The 22,938-nt window shown below is 39.0% G+C and overlaps 1 protein-coding gene across 2 annotated transcripts in view; it reads right to left on the bottom strand.

The window, feature by feature from the left end:
- The window catches only part of GLIS3 (GLIS family zinc finger 3), a 182,493-nt gene that overhangs the window by 57,306 nt on the left and 102,249 nt on the right, over positions 1–22,938 (bottom strand). For both annotated transcript variants that reach the window (XM_089511795.1, XM_089511805.1), the window contains exons 4-5: positions 9,908–10,069; positions 5,126–5,236 (exon numbers count right to left, since the gene is read on the bottom strand). In XM_089511795.1, coding sequence (XP_089367921.1) covers positions 5,126–5,236; positions 9,908–10,069 — 273 coding nt within the window. The remainder of the gene's footprint in view (positions 1–5,125; positions 5,237–9,907; positions 10,070–22,938) is intronic.

Below are 22,938 nucleotides of genomic sequence, written 5' to 3'. Positions count from 1 at the left end.
CCAGAAACTACTCAGCTGGTGCTTTCTGCAAGACGTTCCTCTCCTGGGAGCAAATAAAAATAAAAATAAAATACCACTGTTCCTCCACATATTGCAAGGCTAGTCCAACAATAGTATGCAGGAGGAGGGGACACAAGCAATATAGGTTCTGCTCTGAGCAGTTTAAAATGTCAGGCTTTAGATAATGGCAAACTGATGATTAAAACATACACATACAGTAGAGTAACATGGCTACTTTTTGATAAGAGATCAGTGATGGTGATGTAAGCTGCAGCTCTTAGCAGTCAGTCAGCTGCGGATCTGTCAAATGGGAAGTCAGAAGGAAGGAATTACATTGTATAATCACTACCATTTTCTTTTCTTTTCTTTTAGCTAGTTTTAATAACTACATGGTTTGTCATCAAAACCATGATCTGGAACTGTGGTCTGTATTTTAAAGTATACATCCACCTTTCCCTGTACTTTAAAACTGCAAAAACAAACAAACAAACAAACAAAAACAACAACCCTGCTCTAAGCAGCATTTTTGGTGACAAGCCATACCAGCCAACTAGGATGGGAGTAGTTGTCTTCCATGTCAGTGGGGTGATGAACCAGTCTGGGTTTTAGTTGAAACTTTAAAGGTTATGTCCAAGATTCTGATCCTATTTCAGGGATGGGATTCAGCACCTTGGGTTCTGACTAAAACCCAGACCAGACTCACTGTCTTGCTGATGTGGCAGCCACAAGCCATCATGGGACTTAGGAGTAAGCTATGGCATAAAGGAGCCATCCTGCTTACTGGGGCTTGCAGATTAAGGGGGGTGACACCACTGCTCTCAAACATCTGCTTTTTGGCAGAAATGGGTTGTGATGTTTTCCTGCATCCCTTTAAAGCACTGAAGAGATTGTGTGAGTGGGATGAGGCTCAGAGGGAAGAGAAAGGAGAAGCCCTAAGTTATTTTTAAATTAAAGTTTTAGTTTTTATTTTTTTAAATGTTTTTATTTTTTAAAAAAATATTCTTTAAAAATAATACATCTTACCAAATGTCCACTTTAACCATTAGTGCAAAAAAACATTACTAAGGATTCTGTATGGTGTGGTATAGGAGGAGGTCTATGGGGGGAAGGTGATACCATGAGTTAGTGCACCAAGTGATGCCAGTCCTAGTGACGCCACTGTGAGGAATCACAGAGTTACTGTGGTTTCCCTCTATAACATGGGAAGCAGTCAAGACTTAAGACTACATATCTTCCATGGTATCTTTTTTTCACTCACTTAGATCTAGTAATCTCTCTCTGGATACTGCATGCTTTTACTCCCCATCACTCCAATATCTTGCAATATTCCTGAGTGGTTAACACTTCCCTGCCCAGTAATCTTCCACTCAAATAATGGCTTTGGCCCACTCATTTTCAAACTCCTGGATGTCCCTGTCAACTACTGGGGTGCATGTATGGAAAACTGAGGGAAAGTAGGAATGAAAAGAAATGTTTGGAATGCTGAACAGGTAGCATGCTGCCCTACATTTTCTGGCAAGTCCCACCAATATCCTTCTATATTTGCCATCAGGTTTGATCTTGACTATAAGTAATAGGAGTGCTCATTATCTGGTCCATGTCTGAATCAATGCTAGGTCAACGGAGTCAGTACATCAATTCTAATTCAGTAAAGATTTATAATCAAAGGCAGTGGAATGCTCAGGCATATTTTTTAAAAATAATAATCACAATTTAGCACAAGTGTGGTCCCATACATGCCAGTAACCCTCTCATTTCACTGTTGTTGACTCTTAACAGCACAATTGTGATACTTATTTTTTCTGACATGCAAAAGATAATGCCATTCCTCTATGTTTCTTCAATCAACTTTCCTCTCGAGATGCCACAGTTTCAGGGCAAGCTCCTATTCACTGAAGAACTGGAATAAGGCCAAAGAAGGCATTGTTAATTTGCCTTGCTTCATTCAGCTTCTACACTCTGGCCTAAATCTCTGGTTAGTCCCAACTAGAGTAGAACTATTAAATCAGTTGGATTTACCTAGATGTTCATTCACCAATCAAGAATTTATCCCATGGGATTACCCAACAGGACTGAAGCTTTTGTGTTATAGCATGCAGTTTTGGTCTATTCTATTTTTGAGTAAGTGTGTGATACCACTTTCTGGACTGAGACCATTGTGGGTGGATACTACAAGCCGAAAACATCACAGACTTGGAACAACTACTCAGGAAAATCAAGGAGGAAAGTGCAAAGGCAGGCTTATTGTTTAACATAAGAAAACAAAAATAACGACCATAGAAAATTTACCCAACCTATACAATGAGGAAATAGAAATAGTAAAAGAATTTTCATACCTGAGATCAAAGACTGATCAGAGTGGGGACTGCAGTCAAGAAATCATAGGGAGACTAAGAATGGGGAGAGCAGCTATGAGAGAACTAGAAAATATCCTAACATGTAAAGACATACAACTGAGCACGAAAGTTAGAATCATACAAGCCATTGTATTCCCTATTGCCATGCATGGATGTGAGTTAAGAAAACGGATAGGAAGAGAATTAATTCATTTGAGATGTGGTGCTGGAGAAGAGTGCTGAGGTTACCATGGAGAGCCAAGAAGTCAAACAAGAGCAGATCAAACCAGAAATCTCTCTGGAAGCTAAGATGACTAGATTGAGGCTGTTGTACTTTGGCCACAACATGAGGAGGCACGACTCACTGGAAAAAACAATAATCCTAGGAAAGGTGGAGGGAAGCAGAAAGAGAGGAAGGCCACATGCTAGATGGATGGACTCTATTAAGGAGGTCATGGGTATGAATTTGCAGGACCTGAGCAGAGCAGTGAAGCATAGGGAGCACTGTCTCATCTACAGTGTTGCCATGGGTCAAGATCGACTCAAAGGTGGGTAACAACAACAAAAACTCTCCCACTCACAAAGGCCAAAGAGAGAAAGGGAACTGGCATCACTTAAAGCTTTTCTCTTATTTAAAACCCTGATCATAGAATCATAGTATCGTAGAGTTGGAAGAGACCACAAGTGCCATCCAGTCCAACCCCCTGCCATGCAGGAAATCTCAATCAAGTGATGTGGCAAGTGTATTATGAATTGAAGCTAGTTGGCTGTGGAAAGATTCAAATCACCTATATTTGTGCACAGTAGCCCCAGTTACGTATGCTTATTTAAGAGTTAAAAAGAATCCCGAGTGTGCTGCTACATATTTAATGTAATATGACGTTTAGCATCATGGTTCAGAAGAGAGCCATCCACTAGGGAACCCTTTGAATTAAAATAAATACAGCAGCTATTTCAGAGCTATAAGTGTGGTTTCTGAACATGCAGATCGGTGTAAGCAATTTTACAGTGCTTGGAAATGCTCTTCTGACACATATCTAAATGGAAAAGAGAGTGTTAAATCACTGCCCTCCAAGGCAAAACGTTGCTAGTTTTTAACACTCTCTCTGGCTGTGGTATGCATTCATAATACAAGTAGTAAGTATGTATAGAATGTGGAGCTCACTCTAAATTACTACCAAAGCCTAGTCTTGACTGAATTCCCAGAAGGAAAAGCAAAATGCTATAATGATTCATTAGGATACTGGCAATATCAGTGTAACCACATGCTGACACAATTACTGAAATCCAGCTGTACTGGAATTAATAGACACTCTATCACTGTAGTCAAGATTTCTCAAAGTATGAACACGGGGCTTATGACACATCTAATGGCATACACTCACACACGCACACACGCATGGTCAATATGAGCATGGCATTTTGAATGGCAAGTGATAGCAAAATAACAAAATAACATTATTTAGTTAGCAAAGGGGAGCTTTAAAAAGAGGATTAGAAAGCAGTCAAGCAGGACATATTAAACAAATCCATGACTAACAGGGTGTAACAGTGAAGAGTCTCAAGCTATTCAACTGAACGGTTCCCTAGGGTTGGAGCTATTACTTCACTGTGCTTTTATCACCTTGGAATTTTTATGGTTGTTTTTGATGAATTCACATTTTTGTAAAGATTTTTTGACATTAAGCCAATTTTCATTTTTAATTAAAGTCATAAATAACCTTAATTCTGACTTTAAAGGTTTATTGTTTCTTACACTTTTATTATTATGCCAGGAAATATTTAAAATACCAAAGTATGAAGTGTGTTAGTCATATAAAGTTCTCAAAGATATCATAAGTGGAATACAGCTCATAAATGTTATACGTTATGACCTAAGAGCATATTTTTGAACTCTTTTGATCTATACCCAAAAATCTTTTTATCCCCCTTTGTTCACCAAATGTATTTCCAATTCAAAGTGATAAATTAAAAGGATACAAAGGTAAAGGAACAATGGAGCTAAATCCAGTTATTATGCATAACTAAGGAAGAAAAGTGGCTGTTACATTTATTTCATTTTCTAGGCTGGAGGTTACAGAACAATCAAGAATGAACAATAGAGCATGAAAAACATAATACATAAAAGCCAAACCATATACCGTAAAGCAATAATAAATTATTATTTATAAATTGTGACACACTGCTTTATAGTAATGGAAGGGAAGGAAAAAATCCACAAAGATGTAGGTTTTGTTATTATCACCCATTTGGAAATAAATTTTATTTGAAATAAAGGGGGCATTTTATTGACTCCAGCAGGATACAGTAGAACACAGATTGCAATGCATGGCATTTGCAGACAGCTGAAGAGGCAATTTAAGCTCAGTAGTTTATTTAACTGTTCAACACAAGATGGACTCTGGCATAGTAGCTCAGGATTCTAACTTAAACAAGATATTAAACCAACTTTGTACAATATAGATTCTTAGAAAAACATGCAGCGATTGAAACTGAATGACAAAAGGTTACGACGTACAAACAAACTCACCAATAATACATCACACTTGGGTTTTGTTTTTTTTCTGGTGTTCTGAATGTTTTTTTTTTAATCGGCAGAACATCTCAAGATGTTTTGGAATGTGGTTCAAAATCTTTTGTATGTGTTTAACCTAACTTGAAATCACTATGAACTTAACATTTCTATGTCTTTTTTCTTCAAAATGGTCCTACCTCATTTAGGCCTTATGATAACTTTCTGATTTTCCCCTTTCAGACTCTTTTTACAGTAGTGATCTGTAAAAATTTACCTTTTTCCTGGCTTGCTGATCTTTGGAGGAATGGGCTTTTACATGCTTTCTTAAAGAACTTGGATCTGTGTATCGTTTGGTACATCCAGGAATCTGGCAAGCATAAGGTTTCTAAACAAACAAAAGGAAAATTGCTAAGTTACAAGATAGTTCTTTTTTTAAAAATGATAGTGCTCTAAAGCTTTTGAGGTTGATACAAATTGCAGTACAATGACTATAGTGCCTAATACCACAAACAGAATGTAATTTACAGAAGAGCTAAGAAAGAAGAAGTAAAGCAGAAGGGCAAAGGGAAAAATGAGAACATTTTTAATTCTTTAAGCATGGAGTTCCATGTTGCTATATTTTATACCCTGTCTTACAGAAGAAGATATACATAAAATACATTATTATTATTATTATTATTATTATTATTACCACCCCAATTCTGTTTAATCATTAGCTCTTGGATATAATGGCAGTAACATCATGAGATGCTCAAACATATTTATAACTGTGAGAGACAGATGCATCACAACATGTTGAGAAATGAGCTCAATTTTTTTTCTCATGCATTCTCCCAATATGTGAGCAAGGCCATGAAAATAGCTATATCTTGGACACTGCGCATGCCAATGGCCCTTTCACACTACACATTTACAGCAATATTATTTCACTTTAACTGCCATAGTTCTGTCCTATAGAATCCTGGGATTTGCAGTTTAGGGAGGGGGTATTCTCAGCCAAGGAGTTCTAGTGCCTAATCAAATGAAAAAAACCCAGTGTCGCACTGGATAGAACCATGGCAGTTAAAGCAGACTAATAGCTCTATAACTGTGCAGTGTGAATGGGCTGCATAACTCCACCTGTGGTATCTGCACATATAGCACAAGTATTTCAGAGACAGAGCTTTCAAATGTATATAGCTGTATGTGCAAAAGGCTTCCATGTGGATTGGTGGGTATCACTTGGGATTCCAGATACACACCAAGGCTCTTTTGTTGCAGATTCCCACATTACATATGTAGATGCCTGAGTATGGAGCTAGTTAGTAAATACATTGAGGTCATGGCTACTCAGTGTAGCCCTATTCATATGTTGGAGGCATGCTTGGGTAAAATATTTGAATAGGGCTATAATGAAGCCTGAGATAAGGGAAAATATCATACCAACCAAGGGCCAGGTGGGATATATATATCCTTGGTAAAAAGTATAGACAGAAGCAAGAGGGACTGAATTTTACATACTGATCAAATAAATTCTCATATCTACTTGTACTTACAGTTATTTAACCCTCACAGAAACCTTTGGCTTAGTCAGAAATTACATTTCTTTATTGGTTCATGTAAAGAAGCTCTAGGAAAGTCCCAGACACAGAGATATAGAAGAAATCTGCTTCGGAAAGAGAGAATGAAGGGAAGAAGTTAGGTGTTATATGACAGAGAAGAAATAAAAGCAGAAAGCAAAGCTCACATGTTAAAGCTTCAAAATTATTAAGGGTTGTTCAGATATTACTTATTAAAATATTACCAACCAACTACTAACCAGTTACAAGCATGCACTATTGTTCTTGTGCCCCCTTTTAAAAAAAATCAGACTTAGTTGGGAAAAAACATGTTAATCAGTTATTTGTTTGCAATTTGGTCAGTACTTTGAGCTTTTTATATAATCTTAGAATTTCTCCATTTATCATGCTTCTATCATGGGCAACAACTGCTATATACAAAGTAAATTATGTGCTTTTCATTTTGATTTGCTTTCATATACACTGTGCCTGGGTTTTACGTGGGCATGGCATACACGGCTTTCAGCGTATGCTGGAAAAGCCCGTCGCGCACCCTGGAAGAAGTAATGGGATGCACCCTTGTGGTTTGCACATGCTGCCATGCCGCTGTGTGCCATGGGTCCGAGTCCCATTACTTCTAATGGGGCTCCAGTACATGTGGAATTCCCCTTATGTGGAGGGATCCGGAATGGATCCCTGTGTAAGGGGAAGACCCACTGTACATGGAGTTGCTTTAACAATGGCTGCCTGCATGTTTTAATTCTTGCTTATTTTGATGTCTTGTTGGCTGCTCTGAATGTTTTTTTTTGTAGGAAAGAAAAAGGAGATACAGGTTTTCACATAAACCACTGTGTGTGTGTACATACTATAGTATATTTACTGTATATACTCATGTATAAGTCTAGAAACTGTAGTGAAAAAATTGAACCTGGGTCGTCTTATCCATGGGTCAATGTAAGTATTGTATTTTAACTGTTTTCTTTAGGATGAGCATAACAGTTATGCCTGCTAGAATTTTGTTAAGTCATTCTACTTTGCTTTGTCTTTTACATCCTTTGTTACGTGCACCTAAGTTGTAGCCTTGGCATATCTACAGTCAGATCAGAATCCATAATTTTGACTCTAAAACCTTACCTCGACTTATACATGAAGTCGACTTATGGATCAGTATATATGGTAATTAATTTGCATATCCTTTTGCATGCTATCTAGACAGGGCTAGAAAGGTCGGTGTTTACATTATATTGTTAGACCACTGGTGCATACCTGCACAAATACTAGAATAACTGTTTGAAGTCCCAACCAGACCTTCAAGGGTTTTCATTTATGTTTTACTAAAAGTTGTGCATGCTATCTTAAATTTTTGTCCTAATATTGAGAGACAGAAATGTACTCTTTTCGATCCCAGTATCAGAGGGCATATTTGCCTATCTATAGTGTAACTGCAACTCATTCAAAAGTCTAAAGCAATGAGGCTTAACCTTCATGTTCAGAGTATGCATCACAGCATCTCTGTGTACATCTGTGTAGCCAGTGGAGCCTTTTCCACCCAGCACCTCTGTTCTGCACTGAGTAATACCTCCATAGGCCCGTTTTTCTAAACCAAGGGATGATATTGTGCATCTGTGTGGCTTCTCTCATGTGGTGACATCATTTTTTTAAAAAAGACCCTAAAACAAAGGATCATATCTCTGGAACCCACCTGGGGAAATAGTTCTGGCCTAAAACACGCCTCACACCTTGGGGACTTTGTGAGGAGGGAGCAACTTTTAAGAAATTAGAAGTGCCCTTCCAATCATGTCCTGTTTCTCTAGAAGGGGCAGGTGCAATCTGTAAGAGTCTGGAATGAGTGAGAAATGGGGCGGAGAGCCCCTTGATCTTTTGGGCAGCCAATCCTTGTCCTAAAGCAAAGGGCTTCTTGATTTCATCTGATGCAGTGTAACAGATCTCTTATTAGGGTGTTTATGTATCTAATTTTACAGAGAAAAGTTTAAGTAACCTTCCATGTGAAGGACAGTCTAGTTCCAGCCCAATTTTAAGGAAAAGAATAATTAAGAAGGGAAAGCAGGGATACAGAGATTGTCTGTTGGTAGCACCTGGTCAGAGGAATGAGCAGTGCAGCACCAGGTCTCAGTGCTGAGCAGTGCTCCCAACCATAATGAGACACACTGCATTTCTAAAAATTATAATACTAATTTCTACATCTGCATCTAGACTTATAAGTCAGACATATAAGTTTGTAAATTCTGTAGAAATGGGTCCTCTCCTTCGGCCATGTTTTTCTTTTTTAATTTTTTTTTATCTTCTCCTTTCCCCCACTGATGAGTCAACCTATATCTTTCCCAGGCCACACGAATTACCTCACTTCTGTTTCAAGCAGCCAAGGGACTGAGGGAGGGAGATGTGGGCAACTGGAATCCCTCTCATGAGGGGGAGCTTGTTTAGAAGGATGGGCCTGCCATAGGGCAGCGTGCACACGATAGCAGTGCACTGTGGATGAAGGAACATGGGAGGACCTTTGAGAGAAGCTATTCTACTTTATTTATTTAAACATTTATGTTCTGTCCCATATCATAAGACCTCCTTGTGGCAAAGAACAGAATGAATTCAAAACACTTCAGAACAATTTAATGAATTTTAAATGGCAAGGGGAAAAATGAAACAGTGGTTGCATCTACACTCCAGAATTAATACAGGACAGAAGGCCCTCTCCCATGTATTCCCACACTGGTGGGAGACAGAGCTCAGCAGATCTCAGTCCTCAGATAGACATACTTTATCTAGGGGGAGATACTGCTTCAGGTATCAAGGTCACAGACCTGTTAGGGCTTAAAATATCATCACCAGGACCTTGAATTCATAGCAGAATAGTATTAGCAGCTAGTGCAATTCCTGGTGTCATATGGTTTCTGTAAGATGTGGTGCCAGGCAGCAGATACCAGGGGTGTAGTGAATCTGCTCCACAGTTTAGTCTCAGTTTTCAAAGAGCTTTGCAAGGTGATGAACCTATTTAGAGACTTAAAGTCTGAAATAAACCCAGAGTAAATTCACAGTACCCCTGACATGGAAGCTACCAGCCAACATAGATAAATTCTTCCCATCAGCAATGTAACTGCTATGAGTTACACTAGCTGCAGCTTCAGTGACAACCCCATGTAGACGCCTTGCAGTAGTCTAATCCAGAAGCTACCTGGACATGAATTATTGTGGTCAGGCTATTCTGAATAGGTTACCCTGTGCTATACACCCTGCTTCATTCACTCTGCCTCTTTTGAAACTGTTACAGAAGGAAAGGGAGAGGCCTCCTCAACTGCAGTCATCTCTGTTGGTCAGAGGTAATTACCTGGCAACTCTACTTACAGAGCTTTCCATTGTTTATTCCACTCCAAATTCTTCCTGGCGTTTACCACCCTTTAAAGCTTGTACATTTTAAAGCCAAATTCCAAAATACGTAGCAAAATCAAAGCAGGATAACAAAACAGAACTTGAAAATGAACAATGAAAATGAGGACCCTTACAGTGTCCAGGTGCGTCCTCTGGTGCTTGGCTCGATCGCTGGAATTACTGAATGCTTTTTGACAGCCTGGATGCTGACAAAGATAAGGTTTTTCTCCAGTGTGGCTCCTTAAGTGAATCTTGAGATTTTCTAGTCTAGAAAAGGCCTTCTTGCAGCCTTCAAACTGTGAAACAAAACAACATTTCTAAGATAAAGGAACTGGTGGTGGTAGGGACACATTTTCTTTTCTACCTTGCATACAGATTGTTTTAAAGAAAACCTGTAGGCATGTGCAGATTTATTATGTGGGAGAAAATAGGGCCAGGTTTCTTGTTCTCAGTCTTGGCAGTTGAGATTATTTTGGAGCATTATTTTTGGCCTAAAATGCCCAGAATCCCCAGTAAACTGGGAGATTACAGCTGCAGTGCAAGGGAAAACAACTTGATTGTTGATTCTAGATATTGTCATATCCACATAGTTTCCTAAATAGAGTAGACACACATACAGCTCTATGCACAGCAACTGTCACAATTCGATAGGGACAGTCTGGATCAATCCTCTATTGTCCCACTTTATTACCTGCTTTTAAAATGTTCCAGTCTCTCTCTCCTCCATCTACTTTCCTTCTTTGTCCTCAGCATATTTCAACAGCTGCACACTTAGTTCAAAAGACCAATGTAGTTTGCACTCTACTAACTCAGTAGGAGGGAGAGGAGAAGAGGGGAAGAATCTTGCCCTTCCCAGTAGGCTCAGACAAAAGCAAACTGGTGCAGCTTCTTCTAGCTTGTGTATCCTTCCTCATTAATCTTTTACTATCTTGACCACACTCTGATGGTGCTTGGCCAGACATGTCCTGATTTTCATCTATGAAAAGTTGAAGGGTATGTCTATGTACAGGGCTAGTGTGATATAATTGGAAAAAGTTCAATAACAGTTCAGTCCTCCTGTATATACTGACTCAAAAGTAAAAACAATTAGGTTCAGGGGGAACTCAGGCCCATGTACATACAATTGGCCTTCTGCATCCATAGATTCTGCATCCACTGACTGAACTATCCACAACTTGAAAATATTCCACACAAACACCCTACACAGAGTTCCAAAAAGCAAATCTTGATTTTATATATGAGACACAATTTTACCACCCCACTGCATTTAATGGAACTTGAACATCCATGGATTTTGGTATCCTGCAATCAAACCCCAGTGGTGGGCCAATATATGTACTGGGGGCTGGGGAAAGCAAAATGGAAACCTGGCCATATTATTATTTTAAAACCTTAAAATCATTACCATATTTTTTTTATTCTACAGTGCCTCAAAAGGTTCTGGATCAAGACCTAGAGTGGTCACACATTAAGACAACTTAAGAAATGACCATATATGTCAGCCTTCTCCAACCTTCCAGATGTTGTTTACAACTCTTGCCCTCCCCAGCCAGCCATTGCAGTCACTAGGTGCTGTCAACTTGTAAATACCTGATATTCCATATATAATTCCTATTTAACCCATCCAACACTTCTCCAACCCCATTGTGAGCTGAATTTAAGATTGTAACCCAACTGAGCCTCTTACTCTCTGTAAAGCACTATACACAATGATGTGCAGTAACAGTAGTAGCAATAGTAGTAGTAGCAGCAGCAGCAATAATAATAATAATAATAATAATAATAATAATAGCAGCAAAATGTCATTGTCATTGTCATAGAAGCAGCAGCACTCTTCAGGATTTATTGTAAAAAGAACATTAAAGTACCTTCAGAATTAAGCATTCAGACCACAATGGCAGAAGAATGTTTGTTAGAAGAATGTTTTCCTAAACTGTATTGTAACATGCATGGTTTTATTTGCTAATAGGATTTCAGGCTTAGTTAGCTTATTCCCACATGAGCTATGATTAGGTGAAGGAACAAGAACTCAAATTGAATGCAGTCACATTTCCAAATGGAAATGTTCATAATTTCTAAATTGTTAAGCATAGGTTTGAAGAGGATGTAACACCTTTACCACAATTAGTCATTTTAATACATGCCAAACTTTTGCTATTTTAAAGCCTTGTAACACTCACAGAAGTATGCCTGAATCATCAAGACTTTCTGGAAGTGTTAAAATTTTGTAGATTTAATAATAATAAAAAAAAAGAAATGGAGTCTGTAATGCTTTCCTAGTTACTGTGCTTCTCTTTGTGCAGTGACATTTGTACTGAAGCTATAAACTTACTCATAAAAACAATTTCCTGGACCATACATTTAAAATATTTTATACTAGTGTTCTTGTCAATAAAAATGAAATGGGGTGTGAATATATTTACATGTAGGTCTGTTTTTTTTCTTTATAAAGGGTATATACAACAATAATTAAAATTAGAGGGTAAAAAAGATAAAACATTGTGGTGGTATTCATGAGTAAAGGGGACATAACATAAAAAGCTTCTGATGCTACTTATGAGCATACGTGCTGTATGAAAGCATGTGTGTATAGAATCTATACAAATGTGCATAATAAATTTAACATAATCCATATTTCCCTTGTTGATAAGCAAGACCTTTCAATTTCAGTTACTATTTCATATACAATTTTATATAAACAAATAAAACCTATGCTATAGATGGTTTGCTGTCACTTATGGAAATATCCAGTGAAGTTCCTTTGTGCATAAGTTTTTAAACACCCCCCCCCCCCCCCCCCGCTTTACAAAATGCAGCTGCAATGGCTGAAATCTGCAGCCAAAGAACTCCTTTGTGAGGGGGTGTTTCTTGAGTCCTTCCCCCCCCCCCAGCTGTTTTTCTGTTAAAAATGCTTTCCACAGCAGGGGAAATATGTAGATATCCACACTTATTCCTTAGCAGGGGGGAGCAAATAGGGGGCTTTTTAAAAAGCAGACAAACTGCTAGAGGGGAAAATGTTATTTAAAAATCCAGCAATCTCCCTGGTGGAAACAAAGAAATGCATGACTAAGCATATCATGTACAACTTGGTCCTCAGAGTAGCCTTGGGTGTTGGATGTGCACAGGATTAGCAGACAGCACAATCTACAGTCAGCCCTCTGTATCCACAGATTTTTTTATCTATGGATTCTAGCATCCACGGATTAAAAATGTGTGTGTGTGTGTGTGTATTCAAAAAAGCAAACCTTAATTTTGTCTTTTATACTGTATAAGGGACACAATTTTGCTATGTCACTGCATATAATGGGACTTGAACATCCATAGATTTTGGTAATCACATGGCTCTTGGCACTGAATCCCAGCAGATACCAAGGGCCCACTATATTTTGTATGCAAATATGTCCAAAAGCAATGTTGTGTAGGAAAGTTATACATGCTGTAAAACTTGAGCTGCTTCTTTCTAATCTCTCTAAGACTCTCTGACTGACCGACTGACCCATTCTTTCACACAGTCAGTAACCTTCTGAAATGCAACAGACACAAAACAGAAATTTTGTGAACATAACCTCCAAGATAACCTGATAAGCAGAAAAGTCTGAAAAGCAGTGTTTGTTTGTCACATACATGCAAAAGGCAGAACATAAAGAAGATCTGACCAAGAACAGAAACTGGTTCATCAGGAGGGAAACCCCAGAAAGTCAAGCATTGCCTCCCACCCTGAACCCTTTACTAGAACTAACTAAGGCCTGCTGTGACGCTTTCAATGACTTCTTTGCAGATAAAATCTGTCAGTTAAGGACTGATCTTGACGCCGGCATTACAACAGAACCAATAAGAGAGATATCCAGTGACTCTGTGATGGAATTAAACTGGATCATTTTGAGTTTGTAAATACCGATGACGTGGACAAGCTCCTTGGAAGTGTAAGGAAGACGACTTGCCCTCTCGATCCATGCCCATCCTGGCTGACTGTTCAGAGAGGTGATGCAATGAAAATGTCATTACAACTCATAATAAATGCATCCTTTCGGGATGGGATATTTCCATCTTCACTAAAACAAGCTATAGTGAAACCAATATTGAAAAAGCCCTCCCTAGATCCCCAGTTTAGAATCAATTACAGATCGGTCTCCCTTTTACCATTCTTGGGCAAGGTGATCGAGAGGGCAGTCGCCTTCCAACTCCAAGTGGTCTTGGACGAAATTGATTATCTGAACCCATTTCAAACTGGCTTCACATGGAGTTGAGACAGCCATGGTCGCCTAGTCGATGATCTCCGTCTGGGCATCAACAAGGGTAGTGTGACCCTGTTGGTGCTCTTGGACATCTCAGCGGCCTTCGATACCATTGACCATGGTATCCTTCTGGAATGCCTGAGTTAGGTATCAGGGGCACTGCGCTCCAGTGGTTCTGTTCCTACCTCACAGGCAGATTCCAGATGGTGATGCTGGGAGACAGCTGCTCCTCTAAAAGAGAGCTGACATCTGGTGTCCCTCAAGGTGCCATTTTGTCCCCCCATGCTATTTAACATTTACATGAAGCCACTGGGACAGATCATCTGGAGTCATGGAGCACGGTGTTATCAGTACGCTGATGACACCCAGATCTATCTCTCTATGTCTTCGACTGATACAGTGACTAAGGATGGCATCTCTCCTCTGGATGCCTGCCTGGGGTCAGTAACAGGCTGGATGAGGGAAAACAAACTCAGGCTGAATCCAGCAAAAACGGAGGTACTCGTGGTAGGCACCCCAAGTCCAGGGACAGAGATTTGTCACACAGTCCTGGATGGGGTCACACTTACCCCTAAGGACAAAGTATGCAGCTTGGGAGTACTCCTGGACCCATCTCTACAGTTATCATCTCAAGTGGATGCGATGGCCAGGAGGGCTTGGTACCAGCTTAAGCTGATACGCCAGCTGCGTCCCTACCTGGACTGAAAGGACCTTGAAACGGTGGTACACGCACTGGTAATCTCCCACTTAGACTTCTGTAATGTGCTCTACATGGGGCTACCTTTATACCAGGTTCGGAAGCTTCAATTAATTCAAAATGCAGCAGCCAGATTGAGCCCTGGAACTTTCAGGTCAGATCTTATAACACCTGTCCTAAAATCCTTACACTGGCTGCCACTTAGCTTCCGGGCGCAATACAAAGTGTTGGTTGTTACCTTTAAAGCCCTACATGGCTTGGGCCCAAGTTACTTGAGGGAATGCCTCTCCCTACACAATCCGCTCCGCACCCTCAGTACAACCGGGAAAAATCTGTTAGACTACCCAAAGGTCAGACTAACAGTTACTTCCAAAAGAGCATATACAGCTATGGCCCCCAGGTTATGGAACAATCTACCGGAGGAGATCCATCTCATCACGACCTTAGATACCTTTAAGAAGGCACTAAAGACGGATCTCTTCCAGCGGGCATACCCACCTGACCTTCTATAAAGAACTTTAGGAAACCCTACTTCCGGTCATAACAGCATAACTGCCCTGCGATTACTGTAATTGAAATTTTTATACTTTGTGATGTTTTTATGATATGTATTTTAGACATGATTGCCTGTACAGAGATTTTTGGTTGCAATCCCGCTTCGATCCGTTGGGAGAAGCAGGAAAATACAAATAAACTTATTATTATTATTATTATTATTATTAATGCAAAGGTAAGGCAGCTGCCACTTCACACTCTTGAGCCACAGGGATGTAGCCAAGGAGGGGGTCCGTGGGGTCCAGACCCCCCCCCTTCGATTAGAAAAATGAATGGCATGCGCTGCTGCGCTGCCGCGCCCAAGCCCCATTATAATGGTGGCACTTAGTCTGGACCCCCCCCCCCTTTCCTAAAATCCTGGCTACGTCCCTGTGAGCCATCCTCAGATTCAAGAGTGGTGGATGATTTGGGCAGCCATAAACAACAACAACAACAAAAAAAAACAAGACATGTTGGCAAACAGTGGGTTATTGGTTCTCAAAATAAAATAGAGTGGCAGATATCATATCAAAAGCTTGCTGTTCTCTAGCCCTATTTTTGCTTCCCATATTTCAGAAGAAGGGACTGGCAAACCCACCTTATTCCTTGCCTAAGAAAACCCTATGAAATTCATGAGATCGTCATAAGCAGAGCAAAACAGTATAGCAAAAAACAATTCAAATAGAATTAAATTATTTGCAATCATTCTTAACATCAAAACAACTTGAAAGACAGAGAGATAATAATAAGCAGTTCAAACAATAATACCAAAGTTAATAATTCTGGTTAGAGCAATAAAAATTCAAGGTCTAGACTACATGTGGCTTTGGAGGTCAAATACTGAAAATGGGAATGGATCAAAGCTCTCCTGCAGCTCTTTTAACTGTTTTTCCAATAGGGAAAACTTGGTCACAATACTTTAATAACAAATTGCCCTTTGGTCTATCATGTGAAGAGTTTGACTCTCTCTGCACATGCTTAGGGAGGGAACATGCCTGGTTGCCTGGCTCTGTTGTTGAACATGTTTCAGAGATCATTGATTCTGCCTTTTTATCCTTTCCCCTGCCACCACTCTTCTTCTCGTCCTTCCATATAACTACACCACTGCAAGCCTAGAATCAAGGCCATTATTTCCAATGTAGCACATCAGAGATACTTAATATTTAAATATATGAATAACAGCCTACCATGATCACAATGCAATCCCTAAAGGAAAAAAGCATAAACTGATTAAGGAATGCTTTTAATTGTAAAGGTTACTCCTCTACAAAGAGTAAACTTGACAAACCTACAATCAAACCAGACATTAAGGGAAATGTTTTTGCCTATGGTTGATATGTTTCCCTCGTGCAACAAGGCTTCCTCCAAGATAAATGCTTCAGCAATTAGACTTGCATATTAATCCTGTGTTTATTTTCCAAACAAAACACACTGCATAAAAGATATTCAGTTGAGTGCAATCACGTACTAGGACAAACAGATGTCTTTAACAACTTGGAGCACCTCTTCTAGCTGTGTGTTAAATGTATCTAGTCTGATGGATAGTCATCATAGGAAGGGATCTTGTTTTGTGTTCATTAGGATGGTAATTCTAAGCAAATTTATCAGGAGATTAGTCTCTCAGCAATTGCAAAGAATTTTGACTATACATTACTTCCACTGAAAACCTATCCAATTCAAGGATGCACTCATGCACACAGTTCTCCAGGAGAAGGTGTCACTGACAATCACACAGCTTACTTATTTGCATAGGACTGCAAAACACAAACAATATTTACACTTCATGTGGCTGCATTCATATGTACAAATTGCCCATGCATGCATGTGTGTGCGTGAGCGCATGTGTGTGTGTACATGGGGACACACACACACCAAGACTTTATGGGAATTCTTTCTAAATAAGAAAGTTAAGTTTGGGCTGCAAGTTTAGTAAACCTCCCCGTTTCTGTCCTGCCTGACTTTGCTGTTGTTATTGTGAAGAATGTAAATATTATGACAAGCTTCTTGGAAGAGAAATTACTTTTGAATATGTCAGCTGGTAATAATTTGAAAAACATGTGGAATGAAAGCGATTAGAAGAAAAACAAAGCAAAAACAAAAAAAGGATATTATTTTAGTAGTGCATCCCTTTGTTGGAAAGTAAATTGTATTTTTTTCCTTCTCCATCTGACCTTCTCTTTTCTCCTTTTGTTTCCCCAATATATTTCTAAACCTGTGTTGCTTATTTTTAACACTGACACATTTGTCACAACTACCCTGATCCTCCTTATGACTCTCTCTACAGATTACACTTTGATTTTACCGGAGAGCCCTTTCATGTTGTAGTTAATCTCATGAGCTGTGAATAACATATACTGTATCTATATACTGTATCTAATTACTTTTTCAATGTGAAGCCACACGAGTTCAAAGGGGATTATTCCTAACAGAGTCAGTATAGAACAAGCTCTTGAGACTGGACCTCCTATGTGCAGTTACCTGGGGATATGTCCCATTGAAGTCACTGGGGCTCACTCAGAACTTAGAAAAGTAACTTCTTTGGACTACAATTCTCAGAACGACCCTCCAGCATTATAAATTGTAGCTCAAAACTATTTTTTTTTTTCAAGCACTCGGTTTACTTCTCAGTAAGCATGTCTCAATAAGCCTGTGTAATGTTATACAGTGCAGCCTAGAATCCACTGGGCTTATACATTATATATTATATTATGTTATGTTATGTTATGTTTAATTATATTGTCCTTATGAACATCAGAAGGAACACTTGTTCTGGGAGAGAGAAAGGCCGTGAGACGAGGGTATGGAGAGAAAAAAGGAAGGAGTCCATGGAAGAAAGAAAAGGCAAACAAGCACAAAATCTTGAGGAGGCTGAGAAAAGTCTGGGAAGGAGAGCAGAAGCAGATTCTGCCCTGCCAGAGATTCCAGCCATCAGTTGCACTACCAAAAACTGCCTCTGAAATTCCAGACAAACTAGCAAGAGACAGGTGGATTTCCACTACAAGCACAACTACTACTGAATACCTTTATATCATCCCTAGTGGAACTCATGGCAGCTTGTAAAAGATTAAAATAAATATACATTAAAACTAAAAAGATCAGTGAAAATTATACAAAAGTTATTTTAAAATACTGTGAAACACTCAATAGACTTAAAACCATTTAAATAACCATTAAAAGAAGATGATAAAAATCAACAAACCATTAGAAGCCTATCATATTAAAAGCCAGCACACCATTAAAAGCCCCTTTGCAGTCAATTCCTACAAGCTTGTCAGAATAGCAGTTTTCACTTGCTGATGAAATGACAACAGGGAGGGAGCCTCCTTAGTGAGTCCAAGGCTACTGCCACACTAAGGAATTAATGCAGTATCACCCTGCTTTAACGGTCATGACTCCATTCTATAGAATTCTGGGATTGGTAGTTTGTTATGGCACCAGAGTGCTTGGATAGAGAAAGCTAAATATCTCACAAAACTATAGATCACGGAATACCATAGTATTCAACCATGGCAGTTAAAGTGGTGTCAAACTGCGTTAATTGTCAGTGTAGATGCAGCCCAAGACCAGAGTAATCCTATATTTGTTGACTATATACTTATTGGAGTCCATTCCCTCCATTTCGTTGTTTAGGGATTTATTTTAAATTGTTTATCTGGTTCACTGTTAACTTTGCTATGTAGTAATCATACATAATGATAAATAATAAACTTGATTCTTATACCCCACCTTTCTGCTGCAGCAATCAAGGTGGCTTACATGACTAGAATATATTGGAATAATACATACTCCCAATAAATAAATTGAAAATAAATTATAAATAAATAATCTGAGTCAAGAAATGGTAGTAGCCAACCATAAAATAATAACTGAGTACCAGTTAAGGAACAGATCTATACTACAAAAGATGCATCTTGTCAGATATTAATATAAACTGTAAAATTAAACTGAAGATTTTTTAAAAATGAAAAACAGCATTTTGGAAGTGGACAATTCTGAGAAGAGAAACAGCACACAGAAGAAGTGTTTCATCCTACCACATACTATGTCATTTCTCCATTTAAGAGTTCCCTCTCTCCTATGGTTTCCACATTTGTAGGTTTCAAATGGCACATATTTTCTCTGTTGCCATGGTGACAGTGGTATCTCATGGCTTCCATGTCATAGGGTGGTGAATTTGTTCCAGGTAAATCCAAGGTGCCAAACTATATCCCCAAAATAGGTTCACCCCCTTAGATAGGTCCTCTAAAGTTCAGGCTACAACCTGATGTAGATTCTTCACTACACTGAGATGGAATCCATGAGACCCCACTGCATGATGGTCTGTAGTTGCAGAATACCTGCACACCTCTATGTGCAAAAGCAGCTGCTGACCAAATATTTACATGATGGGGGTTATCTGATCTTCACAAAAGAAGATTGCCACAAGAATAGTTTAAGCCAGAGGTAACAGAAAAATCATAGGAAAGTGATAAGATGGCATAGTTGATTTGCTGATCAAAATGTCACAGCACTTCATTACTATGAGCCCAGGGCAGTTCAAATCACAGGCGCCATCTGATAAAAGTGAGCTCCCGTCACTAGTCCCAGCTTCTGCCAACCTAGCAGTTCAAAAGCATGTAAAAGTGCTCGTAGATAAATAGCTACCACTTCGATGGGAAGGTAACAGAGTTCTGTGAAGTCATGCTGGCCACATGATCATAGAGTCATCTTTGACAACGCTGGCTCCCTAGGCTTAGCAACGGAAATGAGCACAACCCCTTACAGTCGGTCATGACTAGACAAGCTTGTCAAGGGAAAACCTTTACATTTACCTTTAGCAGCACCATGGCGTTTTTGAAGAAATGACTGTCCCCAAACTGGTATGTTTGTGCTTCACACACTAACACAATTGTGCTGTCTCAGCAATCTGATGTGATGAAGTCCTAAATGTTGGCTTACCAAATTGATTCAGTTATCTACTCTGGTTGGGGTTAACAATCGGATTTAAACCACCACTGTGGCCTTACTTAGGAAACTTAACTCAAAAATGCACATTACCCCAGAGCCTGTATTTAGAGGCGCAAATCTCATTTTCCTTTTAGTAAAATCAGCCATAGAAGACCCAGTTTAGAGTGGGACTATTAGGAGGATGAGGTTTAATATCTCCCCCCATGCTACAGTCTAGTCCAGATGACCCCTCTGGAATGGGGATTAGCTGTGGAAGAAGAAACTTAATGGCTTGAACATTTGATCCCCAGCTTCTACATTAATGTAAGACATGCTGTCACAGATTCTGTATATTAAAAACCACTTTTGTAATATATTGAACTGTTACAGCTTACAGATAATTCTCTGGTAGGCTTTTCATTTGGAGAGTTTAGTGGTTGAGATTACATCCCACTGAATCCTGTGGGACTTAACAGATTCAGCATACTTACTGAACCTACTGTAGCAGTCAGTGGACTTACTGTAAACATCCACAGGATAAGGGGGAATTTCGGTTAAAGACAGAATGATTATAGCTGAGGACAAAAACCAGGCAAATAAAAGAATGTACCTTTTGACATTTCAACAGCAAATCATTTATTCTTTAAAATGCTGAAAATACTTCCAAGAATCTTCATGAACATAGATGTTATGACCAAGGGAATTATTTGCTTAAGGAAAGAGAGTGCTCTTAAAATAAATTGTTCTGTTCTTATGTCTTCAATGTGTTTAGATAAACTAACACTGATTTTAATTACAGCTTGAAGAGTTCTCATTAAAATGAGGCACTGGATACATCATAATTGGTTGTTGAGTAATTTATGCTCTTTGACTTCAGCTTTTAAATGATTAAGACAGAAAATTGTCATGTGAACAGACAGAAGGATTTCTGAATCCTTCTGAAAAGATGTCTAGTCAGACACTGACCCAAAATTCAAGATTAGCTCAAAAGTCTCACTAAACCACCACCAAAGTGCACTCCTGTGTTTTTACAGTTAACGACATTTTAGTTTTGATATTCTCTCATCTTGACATATTCTGTCTTTAAATAAATAAATATAGCATATTTTATATTTTCTTTTAAAAAACAATAAAAATGAATGAATGAATGCCTTTATTTCGATTAACAAACCATAGGCAGTAGAAAAGCAAAACAACAACAGCAACAAATTAAATAACAGCAAGAGTAGTACATATACAGCATATAAACGAACATGTAAAATACATTATAACAGGGGTTTTGTTAACAGACTTGCCACTTCATAGTCCAACCCACCCCAATTTTCCATAAGTGTTTGAGTCGGGAGAGGACATCACTACTCGCCTTTATAACACATGACTTTACGAACTTTTATAGCAGAGAAAATAAACTTTGTCCTCATCTGCCAATAAAAACTTCGGGTACCATTCAGAAGTTCTGCCTTGATGTCTATTTAATAAAGGGGTAATTAATCGTAGTCTATCATCCTTGTAAAATATACAGTAAAGAAAAATGTGAGATATGGATTCTGGTCGGCACTCTCCACATGGACAAATTCTATCCTTGTATTCAATTCGATGGAAACGTCCCTCTAGCATAGCTGAAGGAATTACACTGAACCGGCCTTTGCTGGATGCCAACTGATATTTGGAGATTGTTAAATTTTCCAAATATTTTGCCCCCTTTGGGTTGAAGCATAGTCCCAATAAAAATAGACATTTCAACAACAGGCCATGTAATGCCATTATATTTTACATGAGGGAAGGGGTCCAGGGAAGGCAGCCAAGTGCTGCTTGTATAAAGGCTTCTGGATGCACCATTCAAACAGGGAACCCTTCAGAATTATATCACTATGTTTCCATTTTAATTGCCATGGTTCCATCCTATGGAATACTGGGATCTGCAGCTTAGGTAGGGGTATTTTCAATTCTCAGCCAGGTAGCAACTCTATTGCCATACCAAACTATAAATCCCAGGACTCCATAGAATGTTGCCATGGCAGTTAAATGGAATCACAGTGCTGTAACTGTCTAGTGTGAAAGGATGCCAGGTTTAGGCAGCCTATTCTGAAGGAACTGCTGGGTAAACAGAAGCCTGATTCATTCTGGTCCATCTCTAGTCTATCACGGAGAAGGCTCCTTGAAACTGTTCACTTTGTTTTGTTTGTGCATGTTATGGTTATAGTCACAACTGAAATTTTATTTGTCATACTGAGGAATAAGTGATGACAAAGCTTGGAAACATGATTTATTTATTTATTTATTTATTTATTTATTTATTTATTTATTTATTTGGACTACATTTCACCAGATCCCTCAGACAGCATTACCACTGGCCATACTGGCCAGAGTTTTTTGGAAGTTGTAGTCCAAAAAGGCAATGTTGCTGAGCTTTGAGTGGGGAGAAGGTCCCCACAGACACACTTATTGAGGTGTCCCTTTAGAGGCTACAGAGTTTAGAGACAAGCTTGCTGGTTAAGCGAGGAAGTTGTCAGGTGGATCAATGGGTAGGGTGGAGGTTAGATTTATGGAACTAACCTATATCATCTGCATTCATTAACTCCTCTTTTTTCTCCTGAGACAGATGGTCCAATTGGGTCTAGTGTCTCGTTATGTTGGCAATTAATCTGTCAGCAAGTCTGACCTGTCATTGCCTTCTTTCTGCCAAATCAGGGAAGGCATTATCAGCTCAATAACATTCTAGCTTATCTTATATCCTTTCTGCTCTGGAGACATGCACAAAGAAAATGAAAGC

Source organism: Sceloporus occidentalis, unplaced genomic scaffold (genome assembly GCF_023333645.1).
Source record: "Sceloporus occidentalis isolate IW3139 unplaced genomic scaffold, rSceOcc1.0.p SCAF_1, whole genome shotgun sequence".
Lineage (NCBI taxonomy): Eukaryota > Metazoa > Chordata > Lepidosauria > Squamata > Phrynosomatidae > Sceloporus > Sceloporus occidentalis.
This window is presented reverse-complemented; position numbering and strand designations above follow the sequence as displayed.